General features: G+C 32.4%; 1 protein-coding gene across 1 annotated transcript; it reads right to left on the bottom strand.

Moving 5' to 3' along the window:
* Nucleotides 1-242: 242 nt before the first annotated feature.
* LOC115877821 (putative sodium-dependent multivitamin transporter) lies at nucleotides 243-23988 on the bottom strand. The gene is made up of 10 exons (XM_030894149.1): nucleotides 23798-23988; nucleotides 23608-23736; nucleotides 13406-13627; nucleotides 9639-9795; nucleotides 6418-6601; nucleotides 5913-6183; nucleotides 4550-4696; nucleotides 4202-4426; nucleotides 3974-4134; nucleotides 243-592 (listed from the first exon to the last, which is right to left on the bottom strand). The coding sequence occupies exons 1-10, from the start codon at nucleotides 23801-23803 to the stop codon at nucleotides 304-306; spliced, it is 1791 nt and encodes a 596-aa protein (XP_030750009.1). The 5' UTR covers nucleotides 23804-23988; the 3' UTR covers nucleotides 243-303.

Raw genomic sequence — 23988 nt, 5'->3', positions numbered from 1 at the left:
CCACAATACACTGAAAGACTTTACTTTTGCACTGGACGCGCGTTTCGCTAACCATGTTAGCATCATCAGCAGATGATTAAAACTAGCTTTAAGTTAAGTTTTAACATTAATTTAATCTTCTGCTGATGATGCTAATATGGTTAGCGAAACGCACGTCCAGTGTAAATATAAAAGTGTTTTGGTGTATTGTAGTTATTTACCTAGTGTTTAATTTTGATGTGTATGGAAACAAAAAATACAAAGGATTTTAAAAAAATAATTTATTTTTAAAAATATAAAAATATAACTACTTACTCTATGAAATTAATTTATCTCAACTCTACTGTATTTCTCAATACGGCAGTTTTCGTTGATTTTATCACAGGACTCTGCTCTTTTAACTAGCATAAAAGTCTTATTTCCTAACTTCCTTGACTTGAGCGTTCTGGATAAGTACGAGACAAAAAGTTTCGGGTCGTAGTCTTCTTCATCCACCGATCTTCCAGAGATTTTCCTGAAAATATAACTCACGGCATAACCTATTAAAAAAGTGACTAGGAAACCGAAAAGTCCATTGTAGAGGTAGGATACACGGTATAACCACATATAATCCCTGAAACATAACAAAAACGACCAGTTAGATGGGACAGAAAAATTACAAGCATATGCAAAAAGGTACCCTGTATAGAAATGGAAACTGATCTCATTTACTATTATACAGGGTCGCTGATATGTATGGGATTGGTTTATTAGGTAAAATATACGAGGTACCGCAAAAAGTTAGATTTAAAAGTATTCCCCTTATATATTACTGCATATTCAATTCTTCCTTCAAGAATGCTCGAGAAATCGAGATACACACAATGTACCTCAAACCAACCGTTTCCGAGTTATTGACTTTTGAAAATATCACTTAAACAATTCGATTTAATTAATTTCGATGTGTTTGGTTTCATTTAACGATGCCATTCTGCGGAAACTGTGATACTTAATAATATTGACATTCGATTCCAAGTTAGCATTTATAAATGTTAGCTCAGGGCCGATACATCGTTTTACATGACCTTCAACAAATTAGAGACAAGCTGCAATTTTGCATGAAGCTTCATTTTGTAGATCTTTAAACATCCTGAAACCCCAGCGATGAACCATTGAGCCCGTCACCCCAAAACCACGCCTACAAGGGGTAAAAATGGCCCTTTTTTTACTTTTTCTTCAATAACTCTAAAACTACGAATTTTAGGAAAAAAAGTCACGAGTAAAAAATTGAAGAGAAGAAAATTTCCTACCACACTTTGATTGTTTTAATAACCCACCATTCTGTGTTTAACTTCAAATGAAAGCATTTTTGAGATAAATCTCGAGATCAAAAAATTTATTAGGATACAAGTTCCTATAAAAACGATCTTTGTCATAAAGGTAAGTTACCAGTGGCGGAGATAATTTTTTAAATGTGCGTTTTTTACATTTTAAAAACATTGATTAAGAAAAATTGCAGTTTTACAAATAATTTCCCATGAAATAGGTACATATATTGAAAAAATTTTCATGTTTAATAACAAAATAAGAAAAATCTTAGCTCAAAAACAGGATAACTTATATTAAGGATAGTCCTCATTCACTTCCACATTTGTTGAATTCATACATGTAATGCTATTTTATTGACCACATGCCATAGTGCAGGTGAGTCCCATTCGCTTGCATGTACATGCTTTTTTACAGCCTCCCGAAGAGCAATTGCAAAAATTTTCTCTAAAACCCATGTAGGAGCAATAGGCTGGTCTGAATGTATTGGATTAATCTCTCGATTTTTCAGATTCCAACCCCAATCTTGCGGTGGTAAATTGTTATTTAACCAAGCCTGTACCCTGCGATATTTTCAGATCTGTTTTCTCAATACTATAATTATATAACACATCACTATGGTAAAAATGTCACTGTTGTTTTTAATGACTATGAAGAGATACAGACCAAAATTGTGGAGCAGAATCGCAGATCTGCAGATAAAAAAATGGTACCAATTGTATTTTTCTCGAATTTATCTGCAGTGAAGGTACCAAAGGCAGATTTTTTGTCAAACAACACCAACAAAAGCAACTTCATTCGTGCACTGAAAAAGTATTGTTGGAAAATGGAATCAATGTTAAATTCGCTGATGGTGATGCCGATACTCTTATTGTAACTACAGCGGTCGCAATAAGTGAAAATTTACCAGAAGGGACCGTAGCAGTAGTTAGCGAAGATACAGACATTATAGTGTTACTGATTCATTATTGCCACAAGAGACTGTTTATGATTCGTCCGGGAAAGGTGTCAAAACCAAATAAAATAATCGACATATCGGCCTTACAACAAAAATTGGGGGATCTGAAGAATGTGATTCTTGGTGTCCATGCTATATATGGTTGTGACACAACGTCTGCTGTGTTCAATAAAGGGAAGATTGATTAATTTGAACACCATTCAGAAGAAAAAGTTATGTGGGCTATTAAAAGAATTTTATAATTCCGAGGCTACAAAGGAGAAGTTAGAAGAAGTTACATCTCAGTTTTTTTATAGCAGCATATGTTAAAAACTCGACAAAAAAAGTAGATTTAGATAGTGCCAGATACATGCTTTATCAACAGTACGTAGCTAAACGAAGTCTTAATACCAACTTCAACTTGGCATCATTACCACTTACCTCCAATAGTGCGAAATATCATGGACTTAGAGTTTTTCATCAGGTAAGTTAAATTTATGTTGCATTCAAATGTTAAACTAAATTCTCATTTTTAACTGACAGGTACAGGCTAAATAACAATGGTACAGATTAAATACAATTTACCACCGCAAGATTGGGGTTGGAATCTGAAAAATCGAGAGATGAATCCAATACATTCAGACCAGCCCATTGCTCCTACATGGGTTTTATAGAAAATGTTTTGCAATTGCTCTTCGGGAGGCTGTAAAAAAGCATGTACATGCAAGCGAATGGGACTCACCTGCACTATGGCATCTGGTCAATGCAATGGCATTACATGTATGAACCCAACAAATGTGGAAGTGAATGAGTACTATCCTTAAGATAAGTTGTCCTATTTTTGAGCTAATGTTTTTCTTATTTTGTTATTAAACGTGTAATTTTTTCAAAATACGTATTTCATGGGAAATTATTTGTAAAACTGCAATTTTTCTTATTCAATGTTTTTAAAATGTAAAAAACGCACATTTAAAAAAATTATCTCCGCCACTGGTAGCTTATCTTTATTAAAAAGATCGTTTTAATAGGACCTTGTATCCTGATAAATTTTTTGGTCTCGAGATTTATCTCAAAAATGCTTTCATTTGAAGTTAAACACAGAATGGTGGGTTATTAAAACCAATCCTCCTAAATTAAAGAATTCGCACCTGCGCCACTGAAATTCTAAAAATTTTGGTTCTTTACCTGTGTGGTAGGAAATTTTCTTCTCTTCATTTTTTTACTCGTGACTTTTTTTCTTAAAACTCGTAGTTTTAGAGTTATTGAAGAAAAATCAAAAAAGGGCCATTTTTACCACTTGTAGGCGTGGTTTTGGGGTGACGGGCTCAATGGTTCATCGCTGGGGTTTCAGGATGTTTAAAGATCTACAAAATGAAGCTCCATGCCAAATTTCAGCTTGTCTCTAATTTGTTGAACCTCGGCCTGTATAGGCTCCGGGCTATACATAAAACGAGATTGTATCAAGTCTGGAAATTACAAAATTTTCGTTTAACATTTCATAATCATGTGTATTACGATTATTGCTTAAAATTGAAGGAAGAATTGAAATATACAATAATATACAGGGGGCTGCATTTAAAAAAATAAATTTTCATGTGCCACAACTTTATGACCGACCTAGCTACTATACATTTAAAATCCCTATAACTTTTGTATTTAATTTTTTACGGTACCTTGTATATTTTACCTAATAATCGACCGTTTTCATACATCACAGTGACCCTGTATACTGTAACAATTATTACTACTTACGTGTCATTTATTTGATTAGATTTTGACACTAGCAATGTACTGTTATACAGAACTTGTTCACAGCCTTCTATTGAAGTTGGTAAACGTTGAGGAGGAGGCTTGGGACCAAAACCCATCCACAATCCTAGTGATAGTCCACTAAGTAGTCCTACAATAGATCCCTGAAAACATTAAAACAAGATTTATTAAAAAAACAGTGGAAAACATAATTTAAGAAAGAATGTTTACCTTTTCATTGGCAGTTAAAGTAAACATTCCCAGAGTAAAGATACCCAACAACGGTCCTCCAACTACTCCAAAAATGGTGAGGGAGGCACTCAAAATACCTCCCAAATGTTGAACAAGGAACGCTACAGCTACACAAATCACACCATAAAATAGAGCAAGTAATTTTGTTTGTATGGCTGCTTTATTTGGCGACAGAGCATGACCAACTAAGTATCTGTAAAAAGGCTGAAAAAGAAGTAATTCTTTACATAAACATATACCGTTATAATCCAAAAAAAAAAACAGCGTCACACTAGTCTTTAAAATGGCAGTGGACTAGAAAAATTATGGGCTGGCAAACATACAAACCTTATAGTAATCTTCCATAGTTACAGCAGCTAAACTGTTGAGTGCCGCCGAAATAGTTGATAGAGATGCACTGAAAATTCCCGCTACGAATAATCCTGCAAGACCCGGTACATGTCCCATTGTATCCACAACAAAGTACGGCATCAGCTACAAAAGAAACAGACCTTATATTGAATCATATATTACATTTAAACTAGAGATAGGTTGTTATCTAATGCACTGTTATTTTAAAACTGATATTTATAAATAACAGTTTTCGACAGTAGTTACTCCAAAAATAACAGAAAAGTAACAGAACAATGACAAAAAGGTTCGCAATGTGATTTTGAAAAGTGTAGTGTCATATTAAAAATGTTTATTAAAATATACTCGTTTCTCTTTAATATTTTGACTCCGTAACAGTTTTGATTGACAACAGTTATTAATAAAAGTGTAAAATAACAGAAACCTGTTATCTTAAACTGTTATTTTAAAATAACAGTTTAGAGTAACAATTCCATATATTATTCAGAAATATCAGTACCTTATATTGAATGATATGTCAAGTTTAAACTAAATATGGTTTGTTATCTAACAGACGGTTATTTTATGTAGCGAACTGTTATTTATAAATAACAGTCCACTACAGTTGTTACTCGAGCAGTCGAAAATAATTCTAAAATAACAGTGCACTGACAACAAAAGTTGGCGATGTGTTTTTGAAAAGTGTAGTGTCACATTAAATTTTTTAACATATTCGTTTTTTTTAATATTTTGACTATTTAACAGTTTTAACTGCTAACAGTTATTAATAGTGGTTTACCATAACAGAAACCAGTTATTTATTAAACTGTTATTTTTAATATTAATAACAGTTTACAGTAACTATTCTATCTATTATTTAGAAATAACCGTACCTTATATTAATAACATAATACGTCTAAACTAGAGATGGATTGTAATATAACGCGCTGTTAGTTTATAACTGTTATTTATAAATAACAGTTATTACTCCTAAAATAACACATATTAAAATAACCCTGTGCTAACACAAAGGTTCGCAATGTGTTTTGAAAAGTTGTAAAGTACTATGATATCAAAAATATTTGTTAAAATATACTGATTTCCCTTTAATATTTTGACTGTTAACAGTTTGTAATAAAACAAACCTTAAACTGTTAACAGTTGTGACTGATAACAGTCAGTAATATCAGTTCGAAATGACAGAATTGTTATTATAAACTGTTATTTTTAAATAACAGTTTACAATAACAGTTCTATCGGTTACTTTGAAATAATAATTTTATCTCCTTCAACTTCAAGCTACTGAAAGTGTGTAACAGATATAAATCTTTCAAATAAGAACATACTATGTTAATCTTACCTGATCGGTATTATTGATATACCCAGCCCTGACTGGATCACATTGGGCATACTTTGAGTAAATAGCCAATCCAGAAAAGGACGTAGCTAGACCCAAGCAAAACAGAATGGGCCAATTCAACCAAAGAGCTTTCTGGGCGCTTTTCAGATCCTTTACAGTCAAATATCGTTGAATTTGGGTTTGATTCACGCCGTACAATGACAGGTATGTCACTCCACCTCCCAAGATAAGCGTGAACCAAGAATGTCTTACTGTGGGATCTGGATCAAAACTAAAAAGAGAATCTATGCAAATAAAAATGTGTCAAAAGATGGAGATATACATTCTGAAACATTAAGTATTTTTGTCGGTTTGGCAAATTGTTTTACTAGTAAAAAGCCACTGACAAGCTGATTTTCGTTTGGATTCAACAAATTTTGCAGATTTCTTTTCAAATGGCAAAAATTTATTTTTAAAAGAAATCTTGTATGTTATATTAATATTTTTGATATTTTTAGCTACTCACTTCCATATGTCAGTCCTGTTTCCTTCACTGGCTATTCTCCAGATCTCTCCAAAACTTCCGTATTGATACAAGGCGGCTCCTATCACGCTAAAAACTCCCAAAAACATCAGCAGTGATTGGAAAACATCCGTGATCAACACTGCTTTCATCCCTCCAATAGTTGAGTAAAATGCACAAACTGTACCTGAAATATACAAGGCATAAATAAGATCTATTTTTTACCAAAAAATATTTTTCAAACAAAATTTTTCGATTCGACGTTTTCTAAGTAAATTATTTGGTTATACAGGGTGTGCCAAATAGGTGTGGAAAGTTTTTTTATTATTGAGAAAAAGTCTATATGTATCTGAAATACATATATATATATATATATATATATATATATATATATATATATATATATATATATATATATATATATATATATATATATATAAATGTAACTTAATTTAAATAAAGGCAATGGAAACTTCGAAATTCTATTAATATCAGTTTGAAATACAGACAGATATGCCTGTATATGACACAAAAATACCTATAGAATATGACACAAAAATACCGATGTACGAAATACAGATAAAGTTGTAAGTAAGTAAGTAAGTAAACCTGTAAGATGTCTTAATATGAAATAGAGACAAATATGTCTGTATATGAAATACAAACAGAAATGTCTGTATAATAAATAAAGACAATATGAAATATTGTCTCTAAATATGTGTGTGAAATACTGATAAAGAATCCTATATTATTTATATATAAAATATATACAAATATGTCTATATGAAATACAGACAGAAATGTCTGTTTATTGTACAGACAATATGAAATACAGACACATAAATTTCACTGTATGAAATACAGATAAAAATGCCTGTATATGAAATAGAGACAAATATATCTATACAGGGTCAGGCAATAGTGCGTCGGGCATTTGTAGCTCCTATAATAAAAAACTTGAGAATTTTGTTTAAGTGCAAACCTAAAGTATGTACCAGGATGTATTTCAAGAAAATATTTTAACTTCTATGGGGTGGCTCAAAAAAGTGTGAGTGGACCTGGATGATTTTTTTTTAATGGAACACCCTGTATATTATTGCATTTTTGGCTTCCTTTTAGATCACTTTACATAACCCTAAGATATGAATAAATATATTTCGATAGTTTCAGAGATATTAAAAAATAAATCAAAAAAATATATTTTTCAGCCCTTCTTAAAAAAATTATTAAAAATACAAGAACTGTTCTGAAATCAAAACTATATGAAGTATTTACTTTAGATGGTCTGTTCTTACTTTGCTATAAATATGGTAATCGTAAATCATACAGGATGTTCAATATTCAACGCCAAACTTTCTAAAATATAAAATAATTTTTCTTTGTTTTTTTAAATGGAACACCCTGTATATTATTCTTTTATTAAATGCAGACTTAAAAGATGAACATTTTTTGTATTTAGAGTATTTCAAAATTTTCATCGGTTTCGCAGATATACGCAGTATTATTTCATATGGCGCTTTCAATGGTAAAATACGAGAGAAAAATCATTGGGTGGCTTTGATAAAAATTTACTGTGGAAAATTCCATATGAAATATAAAACCGCAAATATCTGCGACACCGTTAAAAATTTTGAATTACTCTAAATACAAAAAATGTTCATTTTTTAATTATCCATCTATTGAAAAAATAATATATAGGGTGTTCCATTTAAAAAAAAAAGGAGAAAAATTATTTTATATTTTAGAAAGTTTGGCGTAGAATTTTGAACATCCTGTATAATTTAAGATTTTCATATTTATAGCAAAGTAAGTACAGACCATCTAAAGTAAATACTTAGTATAGTTTTGATTTCAGAACAGTTATTGTATTTTTAATATTTTTTTTTTTTAAGAAGGGCTGAAAAATATATATTTTTGATTTATTTTTTAATATCTCTGAAACTATCGAAATGTATTTATTCATATCTTAGAGTTATGTAAAGTGGTCCGAAAGGACGCCAAAAATGTAATAATATACAGGGTGTTCCGTTTAAAAAAATCATCCAGGTCCACTCACACTTTTTTGAGCCACCCTATTGAAGTTAAAATATTTTCCTGAAATACATCCTGGTACATACTTTAGCTTTGCACTTAAACAAAATTCTCAAGTTTTTTATTCTAGGGACTACAGATGCCCGACGCACTATTGCCGGACCCTGTATAAATATCAAATACAGACAGAAATGTGTGTACGTATATTAAAAACAGACAATATGAAATACAAACTCAGAAATATCTGTGTATGAAATATGGATAAAGATTCCTGTATATGAAATACATACAAATATGTCTGTATATGAAATACAAACAGAAATGTCTCTATATTGTACAGACAATATGAAATACAGACCCAGAAATATCTGTGTATGAAATACAGATAAAGATATCTGTATATGAAATAGAGACAAATATGTCTCATATTGAATACAGACAATAGGAAACACAGAACAGAAATGTATGTGTATTAAATATGGATAAAGCTGCCTGTATATGATATACAGCCAAATATGTCTGTATATGAAATACAGACAGAAACGTCTGTATATTAAATACAGACAATATGAAATACAGTCACAGAAATATCTGTCTATGAAATATGGATAACGATGGATAAATATGGATCAAGATGCCTGTATATAAAATACAGAAAAATATGTCTGTATATTAAATACAAACACCTTATGTTTTTTTAGTCTTACCTCATTAGGTAACTGTTATCAGGTAGTCATTGTTAATTTGAAGTTTGATTTTATACATTGTCAGTTTATCACAACCGTCAAAGGTTTTAATAGATATTTCTGTGCAAAAAAAAACAAAGTGCTGTCAAAGTAGTTACATTTAGACATTTTAATTAGTTTTTCTTTATTCATTTACTTTTTTTTGCTTCTATTGAGGGTGGAAGATACACCGATACACCTCCTCAAACATTTTTTGTCGGTTAATAGTTTTTTTTTCGAGTAAAAAGCTACTGACAAATTGGTTACTGCTTGGATTCTGACGCAATGGCATTTTACAAAAAAAAAACTTTTTCATATTATTTATTTTTCAATGGTGAAATACCCAGTTGTTTTTTCAACATATGTTAAATATTGTTACGAATTTACACAGCACACTATAACCAAAGTTTACAGAATATATATTCTGTAAACTTTGCTATAACAAATAATGAGTAAATAAATATTTACCCATTGATAATACTGCTGACACCCTGTTGATTCCAATTAGGGCTTCTAAAGCTAGGGCTGGGGCGTAAACCACTACACCCATGTACAAAATCATTTGCAACGTGTAACATAAGGAGGCAGCCAGTCTTGATGTCTTTCCAAAGCGTAATTCTAAATACTAAATAAAAAGAAAATCTGTCACTTATTCCTTTTATAAAATATTGATAATTGAAGCCAAAAATGCAATAATATACAGGATGTTCCATTTAAAAAAAGTCAGCCAGATACACTCGCACTTTTTTGAGCCACCCTATAGAAGTTAAAATATTTTCCGGAAATACATCCTGGTACATACTATAGGTTTGCACTTAAACAAAATTCTCAAGTTTTTTATTCTAGGAGCTAGAGATGCCCGACGCACTATTGCCGGACCCTGTATATTAAAATAAATCATATTAAAAGTCAAAATTGAAATAGCGCACTGCTTAAAAATAAACTGATTTAAACTAGGGCCAAATGTCGTCAGCAATGACAATGTCAATGTTAAATGAAGTAAAAATTGTGTAAAATTAGAAAAGATATTTTTGTTGATATAACTAGAATATTGCAGTCTTGTTGTACCGGGTGTCCCACTAAGAATAGCTCTCGGCTGTATCTCGGAAAGTATTAGCCGTAGAGCCTGCGGAAACAAATATTTGTAACTAAAGAGACTATGAGAAATTGCTGGAAATTATTTTCAAGTTTGTAGAACAACCGCTAGGGGGCGCAACTGCAACAAAAAAATAAGAAAAAGGAGTTTTTACACAATTTTGCCTAGATAATGTGTACTATATGTAATAGCTTCATAATCTGCAGTAAATTTTGAATATTTTTTGTTAGAACCATTTTCCCCTATCTACCAAAATAAAGTGGTGGGGGGAGGTTAGATCTGTTTTTATTTAAATTTTAATAACTCCGGACTGGATGATCGGAACCCAACAAGCGAGGGCTCATTTAAAAGAGCATTTCTTACTCTATATTGTACCATATAAACAATAATAATAAGCTTTTGAACGTAGACGCTAGGGGGCGTTGTCTTACAATTTAAAAAACATTACGCGTTTTTTTCAAAAAAAAAATAAATGCGATAGTATATGTAATTTTATCTGATAGTAAAGAGTAATAAAAGCTTAACAAGTCAGCAAAAACCGCATCTTGATATCTTTTTTCAACCCAAAGTTATTAGCAAAATTATAATAAATACGAAAATATAAGCACTTAATTACCTTATTTTTCTAACACGGTATTACTAGCTCTCTTGATTATGAACATTCGATAACGAACCATACCATAATCCAAGATATATTAATATCTAAAAATTAAGATATCAATGACAGTTAATAAGAAACGACGTCTCAGTGAAGTCATGGTAGGCTTTGGAAAAAAGTTGCTTTTGACGTAATGGTATAAACGTCAAAGTGTTATTAGATTAACATTTTGATAGTCTTAGCAGCGTTTTTTCTCTGTTGAAGAAAGGCATTTTTAGAAAACCAATCAAAAGATAAAAAAAAGGCTGCTGAGACTATCAAAATGTTGATATAATGATATTTTGATGTTTAAACTATCCGTTTAAAAGCAACTTTTTTCCAAAGCCTACCATGAATTCACTGAGATGTCGTTTCTTATCCACCGTCATTGGTATCTTAATTATTAGATATTAATACACCTAATATTATGGTTTTCTGATTCATTGTCGATATTTTGAATAAAATAATCTTTTCTATATTATTTTTAATTAGAATGTTCATAATCAAGAAGGCTAGTGATTCCCTGTTAGAAAAATAAGATTATTAAGGGCTTGAATTTTTTGAAAAAAGATATCGAGATGCGGTTTTCGCTGACTTGTTAAGCTTTTATTACTCTTTACTATCAGCTAAAATTACATATACTATCGCATTTAATTTTTTTGAAAAAACGCGCAATGTTTGTTAAATTGTAAGACAACGCCCCCTAGCGTCTACGTTCCAAAACTTATTATTATTGTTTATATGGTACAATTCAGAGTAAAAAACGCTCTTTTAAACGAGCACTCGCTTGTTGGATTGCGATCATCCAGTCCGGAGTTATTAATATTTAGATAGAAACAGATCTAACCTCCCCCCACCACTTTATTTTAGCAGATAGGGCAAAATGGTTCTAATATAAAAGATCCAAAATTTACTGAAAATTATGAAGCTATTATTTATAGTATATCGTATCTAGGCAAAATTTCTTAAAAATTTCATTTTGTTATTTTCCATAGCAGTTACGCTCTCTAGCGGCCGTCCTACAAACTTGAAAATAATTTCCCGTAATTTGTCGTGGTCTCATTAGTTATAAATATTTTTTTCCCCATTTTGAATAAGTAGGCTGTGAACTGCGCCGGTTGTAATGCAAAAAAATTCTAGCTGTGAGCAGAAGTTAAAACGAAAATAATATTTGCAATAAGAGATGCACGATTTTATAACAATTTAAATTATATTTAACAACATCAACACATTTAAACTATATCTAATAACAATAAAAATTTTGACAAACCAAGACATGAGATTTTGCTACAGGTGTTCGACATGTCGACCGTCTTCTGTTTCATTATGTTCCAAAACGGTCCCGTCTGACAGACGGGACCGTTTTGGAACATTTCTCGCGGAATTTATTAACTCGGTGGGGTTCAAGAACAGTTAACCTAATAGGACTGCTCATTCAGCCAAAAGTGTCCGCCAGGTGCATGCGAAAACTACTCGCTTTGTGACGTCATTGTAGCCCTTGTCATGGTTATTGTTATTAGTCCTTATCCGGCAACCAACAATACACACACGTGCATTATTGGTTACCGAATGCAAAACGTTCATTATTTAGTTTATTTATTTAAACACGTTATATGTATGCAGTATAGAAAATTAACTGTATAAATCGTATTAAATACTCGGATAATGCATTTTTAAGAACAGCAGTTTCCAGCATCACCTTTTGCAAGCATTCTTTTTAGAGTACTTCCATATTTTGCTTTAAAATAATTAATAAACAAAATCGTGGGCACTTAGTATGCACTTTGTCACAATCCACAACACAAAGTGAACGTATTTATACACTCTGTAGCTCTAAAAACTTTAAAGACACCTTTTTCACATTTAAAATTGACAAAATAATTAACTCAAAATTTCTCAGCTGTTATTTTTATAAGTTTACCATAGGCAACTAATAATACACACTATCATGACAAGGCCACGAAGGCTGTGACAAGGACTACAATGACGTCAGAACTGTCAGCTAAAGCGCGGGAAGAGGCGAACGTACGTCTTATGAGGATGAGCAATCCTATTAGTTTACCGATCTTGGTTAAGATACCCTCGCATATCCGCTAACTACTTCTAATTCTTGTCTAGATTATACGGGAAATTTAAAAATAGAAACCTTTATTCTTCCGCAAAGGAAAAAAATTATCAGCACTAAGCTCGGCGGCCTCGATGGCCAACAGCTGGGATCTTGGTTTAGCTATTCAACTATTCTTGAAATTGGCGGTTTCTTGAAATTTGCGGTTTTCACCGTCATGTTTCTGATAAAAATTGAGCTCGATTTAAACTAATTTAAATATTGTCAAAAAAAATATTTTCTTCAAATTTTTGGTTCGCTTTGATGCTAGTGATAACAGCCGAAAAATATTAAAATTTCTTAAATGTATTACCAACCAAAAGAGCAAAACCAGAATAGCCAACTATTTCAATCATTGTTGATCGCTCCATAGTTAGTACAATCTCCTGAATACTCACCTGGTAGGCACTGGTTGTTTGCAGCTTAAAAAATACCGGCAAGTACAAATAGACAGCGACGGGGGTGAAAATTAAATGCGAAACGTTGATGATGACGAATTGAAATCCGTAAGTGTAGTTCTCGCTTGATACACCCAGTATAGTGATGGCGGACATGAAGGAGGCCATCAGTGAAAACGCCACCGGGATTATGGACATATTTTTATCAGCCAAAAGGTATTCCTGCAAAAGAAACAGAAAAAAATATATAGTACGAGAGCCAGCAAAGTCGGAAAAACAAGTATTTTAAGAGGTCTGGCTCTTTGATATATCTTTTACTATGCTCTCTAGAACAGCATGCGGCCCGTCTGGCTGACGGTAAACGTTGCGTTCCCTACTGCGCATTGAAAGAAGATCCTATATTTTTATTAGTCCTTTAAATTCTAGTATCTATACTAATATATAAAATCCTTAAGTGACTGACATACTGATTATTCACGATCCTGCTCAAACCACTCAACGCAAGAAGCTCAATTTTGGCATACAGGTTGATTCTAGGATGTAGAGGTTCGATAAGAAGGGATTTTTCGAAATTCCAGTTCCAAGAGGGTGAAACCACCCCTCAAATATTACAATATTTTTTATTTAAAAAACGGTCAAGTTTCCGAAAAAACGCTTAAACACGTATATTTTATTTTGTTTTTTTACATATTTTAAGGTTTTTTAAAAATGTATACAGGGTGTTTCGAAAAATCTGGTAATTGATTAATCACGATCCTGCTTAAAGCGCTTGACGTAAAAAGTTGATTTTTGGAAAACAGATTGACTTTAGGGTGTAGAGGTTCGATAAAAAGGGATTTTTCGAAAATCGAATTCTAAGGGGGTGAAACTATCCCTCAAATATTAAAATATTTTTTATTTAAAAACCGGTGAGTTTTTCGGAAAAACTCTTAAACACGTATATTTTATTTTGTTGTTTTACATATTTTAAGATTTTTTATAAATTTATACAGGATGTTTCATAAAATATGACCATTGAGTAATCACAATTCTGCTTAAACTGTTTGACTTTTAAAGCTGATTTTTGGGAAACGGATTGACTGTGGGGTGTAGAGGTTCTATAAGGAAGGGTTTCTCGAATCTCAAATTCCAAGAGGGTGAAAACGTCCCTCAAAGATTACAATATTTGTTATTTAAACGGTTAGTCTTTCGGGAAAACGCGTGGACAAGCATAATTTATTTAGTTATTTTAAATTTTTTTAAAAAATCATACAGGGTGTTTCAAAAAGTTGGGTAATTTCTTAACCACGATTCTGCTTCAACTGCTTGACGTAAAAAGCTTATTTTTGGCAAACGAATTTCTCGAAAGTCAAATTCCAACGAGATGAAACTACCCCTCAAATATTACAAAGTTATATAATAATATCGCCATATTGTTTTTTCTCATGCTGACATAAATGTGAGAAAATTTTATCCAGTTTGTATGTTCATGGAAATTCTTGCTTTGCTTTATCATCACCATTACAAATGATTAATTCGACGCGAACGAAGTCGCTGGTACACGCTAGTTGAATATAAATCGAACATGTCTCCATAGCGCAGTGCATAGAGTTTCCGACCTTCCGAAGTCTTTGCCCTGACCCGGGTTCGAACTCTGATTCATCGGTTCGCGGTCGCAAACTCTACGCACTGCGCTAAGGAGACATGCTCGATTTATATTCAATACTAGAATTTATAGGACTAAATTAATAAAAAATATAGGGTCTTCTTCCGATGCGCAGTAGTGAACGCAACGGGTATCGGCAGCCAGGGCTTTGACAAAAACCAGTATCTGAAATGGTTTAAAGAGGTTTGTTCATCTCAGAAATCGGTCTTACCAAAGTTTATGGCACGAATGGTTGTCGTCTCGGCGCACTCATAGTCTAAGAGCTGGCTACATAAAAAACCTTATCATCGTTACATGGCTAATTTTTCTTGTGAAGTCTCCTTATGTGTAGCCATTATGAAATAGTCATGTCTGCCAGCGCGATCCCGGGGCTTCAAGCGGAAGCGGCCAATCGAAAGGGTGAAATTTTGACACTAAAAATATTATAAGGTACACGAGTAATAATTGCGAAAATAGCTTTTATTTATTATTAAGGAACGTAAAAAATGGTTGCAGGTGCCCGGTGGCGTAGAGGTACAGGCTCTCGTCTACCAATCTCAAGGTGTGGGTTCGATTCCCACATCCGGCATTTCATCAGTCGACTATTTTTATTAAAACAAAAATAGTTTGGGTACCTAGGTCGACTCAGCCTTAAATGAGTACTTGGGATTCACAATCCTGAGGTAATAATAGGCGGTTGAAGCGTAGTGCCACATTACCTTCCTTGTATACCGAACGGCTCTAATATAGCAAGCTGTACCTTGCCACTCCCAAGGCGTTAAAAAAACGCTATACCTAGGGAGCTATTATTATATAAAAAATTGTTGGCAGACATTTTTCTTGTCGCTATAATGCCGGCAGACAACGCGAAAGAGGCATGACATTTTGGAAAAAAATATGGCTCACATCCATGCCGATTTGTGGAATGTCATATTTATTCATTTTAAAAGCCGTATGCAAAAGGGCAGACAAAAAGATCGTGGCTAAATCAGCGGCAGAGATTTATCATTACTCTAGCGCTTTCAGGGAACGCACCCCGCCTTGGAAATCGTGCATTTTTTAAAAATTTTCCCTTATATTTTAGAAAACTTTGTACAACTGCCTGTTCACCGCAAATTTACCCACGGTATAATTTTTTAATCCACCATGCTTACGTTTTTACCTTATGGTTACGACACTAAAACAATGGATGCAAAAGCAACGGATGCAAAAAAACAGGTGACTCACAAAATTATTTAAAAATAAATCTTTCTAAAAATGTCTTTTTAAATTTTCAAACTTGAACGGTTATTTTGGACTCATTTGAAAAACGGTAAAGAGAAAATATATTTTTTTTGTCGAGATACCAGCCCTAAACATATGTATTTGCACTTATCCAAGACTCACCCTGTAGAGTAATATCGCGCTTTTGATAACTGTCTACCGCTGATTGAGCCACGATTTTTTTCATCTGCCCTTTTGCATACGGCTTTTTAAATAAATAAATTGGACATTACACCAATTGGCATGTGTGTATGAGATTATTTTTTTTTGTCAAAATTCCATGCCTCTTTCGCGTTGTCTGGCGGCATTTTAGCCACGAGAAAAATGTCTGCCAACAATTTTCCACGTTTCTTAATAATAAATAAAAGCTATTTGGCATAACTCGTGTACCTTATAATATTTTTAGTGTCAAAATTTCACCCTTTCGATTGGCCAACCCTGCTTTCCCCGGGATCGCGCTGGTAGACATGATTATTTCATAATGGCTACCAGGGGCGTAGATAGGTGTATGCTATGGGGGTTGTACTATGATTAAGTCGCAAAAAAAATCACCGTCGGAATTTTTTTGTCGAATTAAAACGACGGCGATTTTTTTTTAAAGCGCCGATTTTTTTGTCTTCAAAAAGATATAAAAACATAACATAAAAATTAAAATATAGATTTGTAAATAACATAAACAAAAATGAAACAACGACGTTTATTAGTTAATTTTCTATAAACTATAAATAAAAAACTCTAAACTATCAAAAAAAACTATAAAAACTATAAACTATAAATAAAACTACAAAACAAAATCAAGTTTTCTAGTACGCTGTTTGGAAAACCTATCAATAACAGCATCAACATTTATTTCAATATCTTTATGGATATTGATTAGAGTTAACCCCACTAATCTGTCCTGGTCAATAAGAACACTTTCTGTGCTTTTAATTAGGTCGAACATATTATAAACGATAAATCAACATAATTAAAAGCATACAAAGTGTTCTTATATGTCGGATATTAATTAAAAAAAATCCTTTCATAGTCAATGACTATTTCAATTCTCGTATCTCGTCAAGCGTCAGGGGAAGGTACAGTACCCTCCCCTGACGTTCCCTCCCAGTTCCCCGTTGTTTCTTATATGTATTCAATCTACTGAAGTGTTCATTGAGGAGACAGTGTCTTGTTAAAAAAAAACCGTGACAATCCAAAGATTGTTCTTACTTAAATCAAGGAAAATCTTTGTTTTTTCTCGGTCGTAAGTTCTGAAAAATTTCTTCCAGTGTCTTAGACCGTTGGGGATTCCCATTCCACGTTACGGATGGAGTCTTCCAGATTCTTGACTCCCGGTTTAAGTTGGTTTCCTCTTGAAAAGCAGAACGATTCTGGTCCAGTTAGTGAAGTGTTCACTCCTTTTCTAGCTAGATTGTTTGCTTTTTCATTACCATCTCTTCTTTTTCATTATTATCTCTTGGTGGGCCGTAACCCAGAGTAGAAGAACTTTATTTCCTTTACCAAATTTGTTCAGCTTCTCTAGGTATTCTCTAACCAACTTCCAATTGATGGTTACTAAGTTGATGGCTTTTAATGCTATTTGACTATCAGATAAGATGGCTATTTTTCAGTGGATATGTTACGGTTAAAGTCCGATGTCCGGTTAATGTCGACATTAACAGGTTAATGTTTGGGTTTGGTTATGTTTTTGGTTGTTTTGTTGTGTTTTATTCTCAATATTAACCGGGTAATGTCGACATTAACCGGACACTGGACCTTAACCGTAACGGATATACAGATAAAACAGATAAAAACAAAACAAACAGTTCCTATGAACATATGCCTTAAAATGTTTCCGGAGGAGATTACAGCCCCAAAAATAAAGAAGTAATAGTAACCGTAAATTATCTTTTTGCATAACATGAATTTTATTGTTATATTTATTCTGAAAACCTTGATAATAATTTTACTACTTAAAAATTAACAGCGAATGCAATTATAATGAAATAACAAACAGTGCAATTATTTTATCACGCTACCTTGAATGAGGTTTAAAAAAGAATGGAATGAATAAAAAATTCCATTAACTGCATTGAATTCTCATAGACATCAAATCAATAATATAATAAAAATAAAATATTTTATCATTTTTAGTATTATGTCCATGATAATTCAGGTAAAATGTAAATTCATTCTTAATTTACATTTGTTAATATTAAAGATATACCGGGTGTTTCTCAAAAGCGGCTCACCCTTATAACTTTTTTATTTTCTTCAGATAAAAAAACGAGATTTGGTCCATTGGTATATGACATAAATCAGGATTGACTGACGTATTCGATTGTTTTCGGTCACTTCCTGTTTCACCGGAAATGACTACAAATTTTGATTTTCAAATGGCACCCTTGGTATTTTTTTTCTTTATTCGATAGGAAATGACACTCTCTATAGAATGACATATCATATGTCAACTTTTGACATTTTCGCATATACTTTATTTGAAATTGTAACATGCGGTTCATAACGATAATTTGACTCGAAATACCAAGTGTGTGGTACCAAATTATTCGTAAAAAATGCTTTTTGCTTTTTTCAAATATCCTAATGAGCCACCCTCATTCTATTTTCAGGTTTTTTCCTTTTGAAGTACGAATCCTTAAAAATCAAATTACTTTATAGTTGAGACATTTAGTTAGGTTTTAGTGAATTCGAAGTTGGTCACAGAATGCCTAGAGAAGCTCAACAAATTAGGCAAAGAAAATAAAGTCCTCCTACTCTGGGTGCCTGCTCACCAAGGAATAGAAGACAATGAAAAAGCAAATGATCTAGAAAGGAGCGAACTCTCCACTAACTGGACCAGAACCGTTCTGTTTTCGAAATGGGAACCAACTGAAAGCGGAACTGAAGAATCTAGAAGACTCCATCCGTAACTTGGAATGGGTGTCCTCCAACGGTCCAAGACATTCGAAAAAGTTCCTCAGAACTTACGGCCGAGAAAAATCAAAGGTTTTCCTTGATTTAAGTAAAAACAATCTTCGGATTGTCACGAGGTTTCTAACAGGACACTGTCTCCTCAACGAACACCTCAGTAGGCTGAAGCTGGGAAACAACGGCGAATGCAGATTCTGTGGGGAAAATTGGGCAACACCAGAACACCTTATCACTGAGTGCGCCGAGACGACGACCATTCGTGCCATGAACTTTGGTACGGCTGCTGTCGAGGATGGAGAGCTGGCCTCTGTGGAGCCGTCTCAGATACTGGCTTTTGTTAAAGCCTTGAGCCTGTATGATGAGTTATACCTCGTTATAACTCAAGAAAGGTGAACACACAATAGATCTATAAGGTCGCGGTGATTAACTCCCCTCCTAAACATTCTACTTCTACAGTGTGACCCACTCAAGACCGGGCACCCTCCATAAAATCTGTGTTTATAGTCCGATTTTGATGATTCTTTTTTCAAATATAAAGTTTCAAAAAATGTACTTTAGGGCTCAATGTCATGTTATTTCACAAAAAACAAGGCCTACTTAATAAAGTTTTTGTGGTGAAAAATTTGCAAAATCATATTAGCGATTTTTTTTCAAAAAATTTGAGTACACCCCTACATTCGGCATCCCCCAAAACAGTTCTGTACCAAATTTCGTTTAAAAATATTAATTATTAATAATTCTGCAGTTAAATTAAATAATTTCCTATTTTTGCCAATTTAACGATGAGTTATCAAGTAACCCTTGAAAAAAACAATCCACGACAACGAGTTTTATTACAAACAATGATAAAAATACTACAAGCAACACAATAACCGAATAATAAGTTAAACATATTCAAATAATTCTAGTTGCTTCTACCAGCCCTCCATTCAGTTCAATATATTTGTCGCATCTTTTTCTTAGATTAACAGTTACATTCCTAAGCTGCTGTGGTGTAATATTTGCAGAAGCCTCTGTAATTCTAATACGTAATTCATCTACAGATTGAGGCCTAGACTTGTAAACTTGTTGCTTTAAGAAACCCCAAAGAAAGAAATCAAGGGGTTTTAGGTCCGGGGATCTCGGTGGCCACTCAATTAGCGGGCTATTTCGACCTATACACTTATTTTCAAAATTTTCATTTAACCATTCCCTGACAACTGCCGCGTTATGCACAGGTGATCCGTCCAATTGAAATTTTAAATTCAAACGGGTTTGGCATGGTAAATTATGTATTGCATCCCAAAAGTCATTAATCAGAAAATTCAAAAACGTTGGACTATTCAAATTTCTCTCAAAAAAATATGGACCAATGATTCTATCATCAAGTATGCCACACCACACATTTAATTTCTGAGAATACTGTCTTCTTGTATTGATCACCCATTCAGGGTTTTCGACTGCCCAGAATCGCGAATTTTGAGAGGATACTACTCCGTTTGTACTAAATGTTGCCTCATCACTAAATAAAATTTCTTTTAAGAAATTTCTATTATTTAAATACTCTGCTTGAGCCCATAAGCAGAATTCTAATCGTCTAACATCATCTCCGTTTTCCAAAGTGTGTAAAATCTTTGGTTTAAAGGGTTTAACTTTATTAGTTCGCAAACATCTCCTAATATTTTCCCTTGGTATATCCAAATCAACACTGGCGCCTCTAATGCTTGCACGAGGATTGTTACGAAAATATTCTAATATTTCCTCATTCCGCCTATTTATTCAATGTTCCGGCCTTCTGTTTTTTAGTAAGTATTTTGACACACAACCAGTTTCATTAAAAACTCTATTTATTCGTTGAACCGTGCTTCTACTTACTGCAGGTCTGTCGGGATGTCTGTTGTTAAATTCTCTGGCAGCTTCTCCTGCTTGAAGATAGTTATCACCCACTAAACGAATCATTTCAATTTTATCCCTAATATTTAATTGTTCCATAATGCAAATAATATTTCTTGATACAACACTTTTCTGCGTGCTATTAAATTAATATTCAATTCTACGCTGCAAGAATTGACAGCTAATAAAACCCATTGTTGTGGATTGTTTTTTTCAAGGGTTACGTTATAACTCATCGTTAAATTGGCAAAAATAGGGAATTATTTAATTTAACTGCAGAATTATTAATAATTAATATTTTTAAACGAAATTTGGTACAGAACTGTTTTGAGGGATGCCGAATGTAGGGGTGTACTCAAATTTTTTGAAAAAAAATCGCTAATATGATTTTGCAAATTTTTCACCACAAAAACTTTATTAAGTAGGCCTTGTTTTTTGTGAAATAACATGACATTGAGCCCTAAAGTACATTTTTTGAAACTTTATATTTGAAAAAAAAATCATCAAAATCGGACTATAAACACAGATTTTATGGAGGGTGCCCGGTCTTGAGTGGGTCACACTGTATGTTTTAGGGAAAACTTATTTAAAAAAAAATTATCTGTTGTGGCAATATTTTTTAATATAGCCCAAAAAAATTGCAAATCATGCTAAAAATAGCGGGTCATCAAGTGCATATGTACATGATAATTCATTTAGTTAGTAATGGATAATAAAAAGTTAACATTTTTATTACATTAAGTATACTTTTCGATACTACATATTTAATAAAGTTTATTTTCCCAGAATATAGCTCTCAGAAAATATGTGGATTTAGAGAAAAACAATGATTGATGCAATGAATAAGTAAGAATATGTAATAACTAATAATAAGAGGGTACTAAAAATTTAATAATTATATTATAAACAATTATAATAATATTAAAAATATATGTTTATAATATTCAATGATATTATCCTTATATTATATAAATATAAATACTATTGATTTGTACTACATGTTTACTACTTAAAATTTACTTATCTCAAAGATTTTAATTCACCACATCCTTTCCTTTTTCGATAAAAATAATATGATAATGACTATCTTTCCTAGATCTATTTTTGGAAAAAATCATCTTTATGTAACTTAGATCTTTTTAAGCCGCCTTACAACTTTTTTTAATGAACTCAGTTTTAAGTATTGTTTGTATTGTATAAGATTAAGCAATAATGATAGTCTTAACATACGCTATGGTAGGATGGTTCAGAATCCTATTTTTTTAAATGTTTTTGGAAAAGGATTGTACCATATTACCAAATAAAAAGGGGTCATGGACGTCTTTGACGCCGTTTTTTTATCAGACGATAGTAGGTACTCATATATTTATAAAGTTTCTGTTTTTTTCAGATTTTTTTCTTCAAGTTTCTTTTAATTTATTGTACACAATAAATTGTCGTTTTTAGTACTTTTTAGTATTTATTAATTTAAAATAATTTAAATTTTAAGCACTTATTACTATTTATATTACTATTTTTGTATTTTAATATACAGGGTGAGTCTTAAATAAGGGAAAATATTTTCAGGGCTCGTATATCTCGATATAAAAGAATAGCTATTTATGTAACTAGTACCTAAAATGATGTTTTTTAGGACGAATCATTACTGTTTGCGGACGAGGCGTTAGCCGAGTCCGAAATAGTAGATGAGTCCTAAAAAACATAATTTAGGTACGTGTTACATACACTATTTTTTGTCATACGCTTTTTACAGTTTTTTAGAACGCATATTTGCAAATTTTCCATATTTGAAATTATAATGTTTGAAAAAGTTATTTATAAATTCATATCTTAGTAACGAGTTTGTTTATTTCATCGCATTTTGACATGTCATTCGAAATTTGTCACAAAATCACACAAATTCATCAACAATTTAGACATTTTAGTCCATAAAGGTTGCCATGACGACCTTTACGGCCTAGGCCGAAAAAGAAACATTTTACGGACTGAAATGAGTCCGTAAAATAGCTGTTTTTGGGAGCGTATGACAAAAACATATTTATTTCCTCTCAGCCGTTTTTCTCTCAAAATTTTCAAAATGATTTTTTCGCGTAAAAAACTCATAGACATGTTTCTATTAAATAGCTAAACATACCTAATTAAAATTAGATAAATTCAAACATTCATTAATTAATTGTCTGACGCAAATTATTGTTTTTCAACAAAATAAATACGCAGATAGATCAGAAGATTTTATTTAATTCGACGATAAAAAATAAATAATACTAATATGAAAAAAATCAAAACGTCTACTTTTAATTATTTTTAACGAAAAAATTATAAAAACACTAAATAGGTGCATCATTTTTTTAATTTTCTTTTGTATTAAAATGAGGGATTTTGGCACCTGTGCAACAGAATAAAATAAGAGGAGAAACATTGCACTCTGCTGAGAATTTAACAAAAAAAATCTAAATAATGGGCTGCAATAATGAGCATGGTATTAAAAAATAAATTTTAAATTTAAACCAAAATAGAAATGATTTACATGACCTACCTGAACAGTTTTCTGTTTGCCTCCTGTAAATCTGTAATAAATCCCAATGGAGGCGGAGATCAACAGGACCACGCCAACAATGACGTAATCCCAAATCCCAAAACCGACCGTCACCGTAGCCATAGTATCCTAAAATTTTTTACCAACCAAACTAAATTTTTTTCTTCTTCTTAATAGATTTTCAACCCACTATCATATTCTTATTTCCAAATCTTGTTTGTTGTACTAGCTTGATTGTTTTACTAGTACGCCAATACAGTACTAAAAATACGCATGCCGGTATACGTATGTCGCGAGTTTTGGTACCTAATTATAGAATGTCGATCAACCCACCACGCTGTCGATCGCTAGACTAAGCGATTTGACTTACGTTACGACTTA

This window comes from Sitophilus oryzae, unplaced genomic scaffold, assembly GCF_002938485.1.
Source record: "Sitophilus oryzae breed Bouriz unplaced genomic scaffold, Soryzae_2.0 scaffold_1499_pilon_pilon, whole genome shotgun sequence".
NCBI lineage: Eukaryota > Metazoa > Arthropoda > Insecta > Coleoptera > Curculionidae > Sitophilus > Sitophilus oryzae.
Note: the sequence above shows the minus strand (reverse complement) of the source record. Positions and strands in the feature narration are given on the sequence as shown.

Coding starts and splice junctions, on each gene's coding strand:
- LOC115877821 (XM_030894149.1), bottom strand. Junction 6,184..6,417: donor AACAGGACTGACATATGGAA/GTGAGTAGCTAA, acceptor TTCTCTTTTTAG/TTTTGATCCAGATCCCACAG. Junction 4,427..4,549: donor CTATGGAAGATTACTATAAG/GTTTGTATGTTT, acceptor CTTCTTTTTCAG/CCTTTTTACAGATACTTAGT.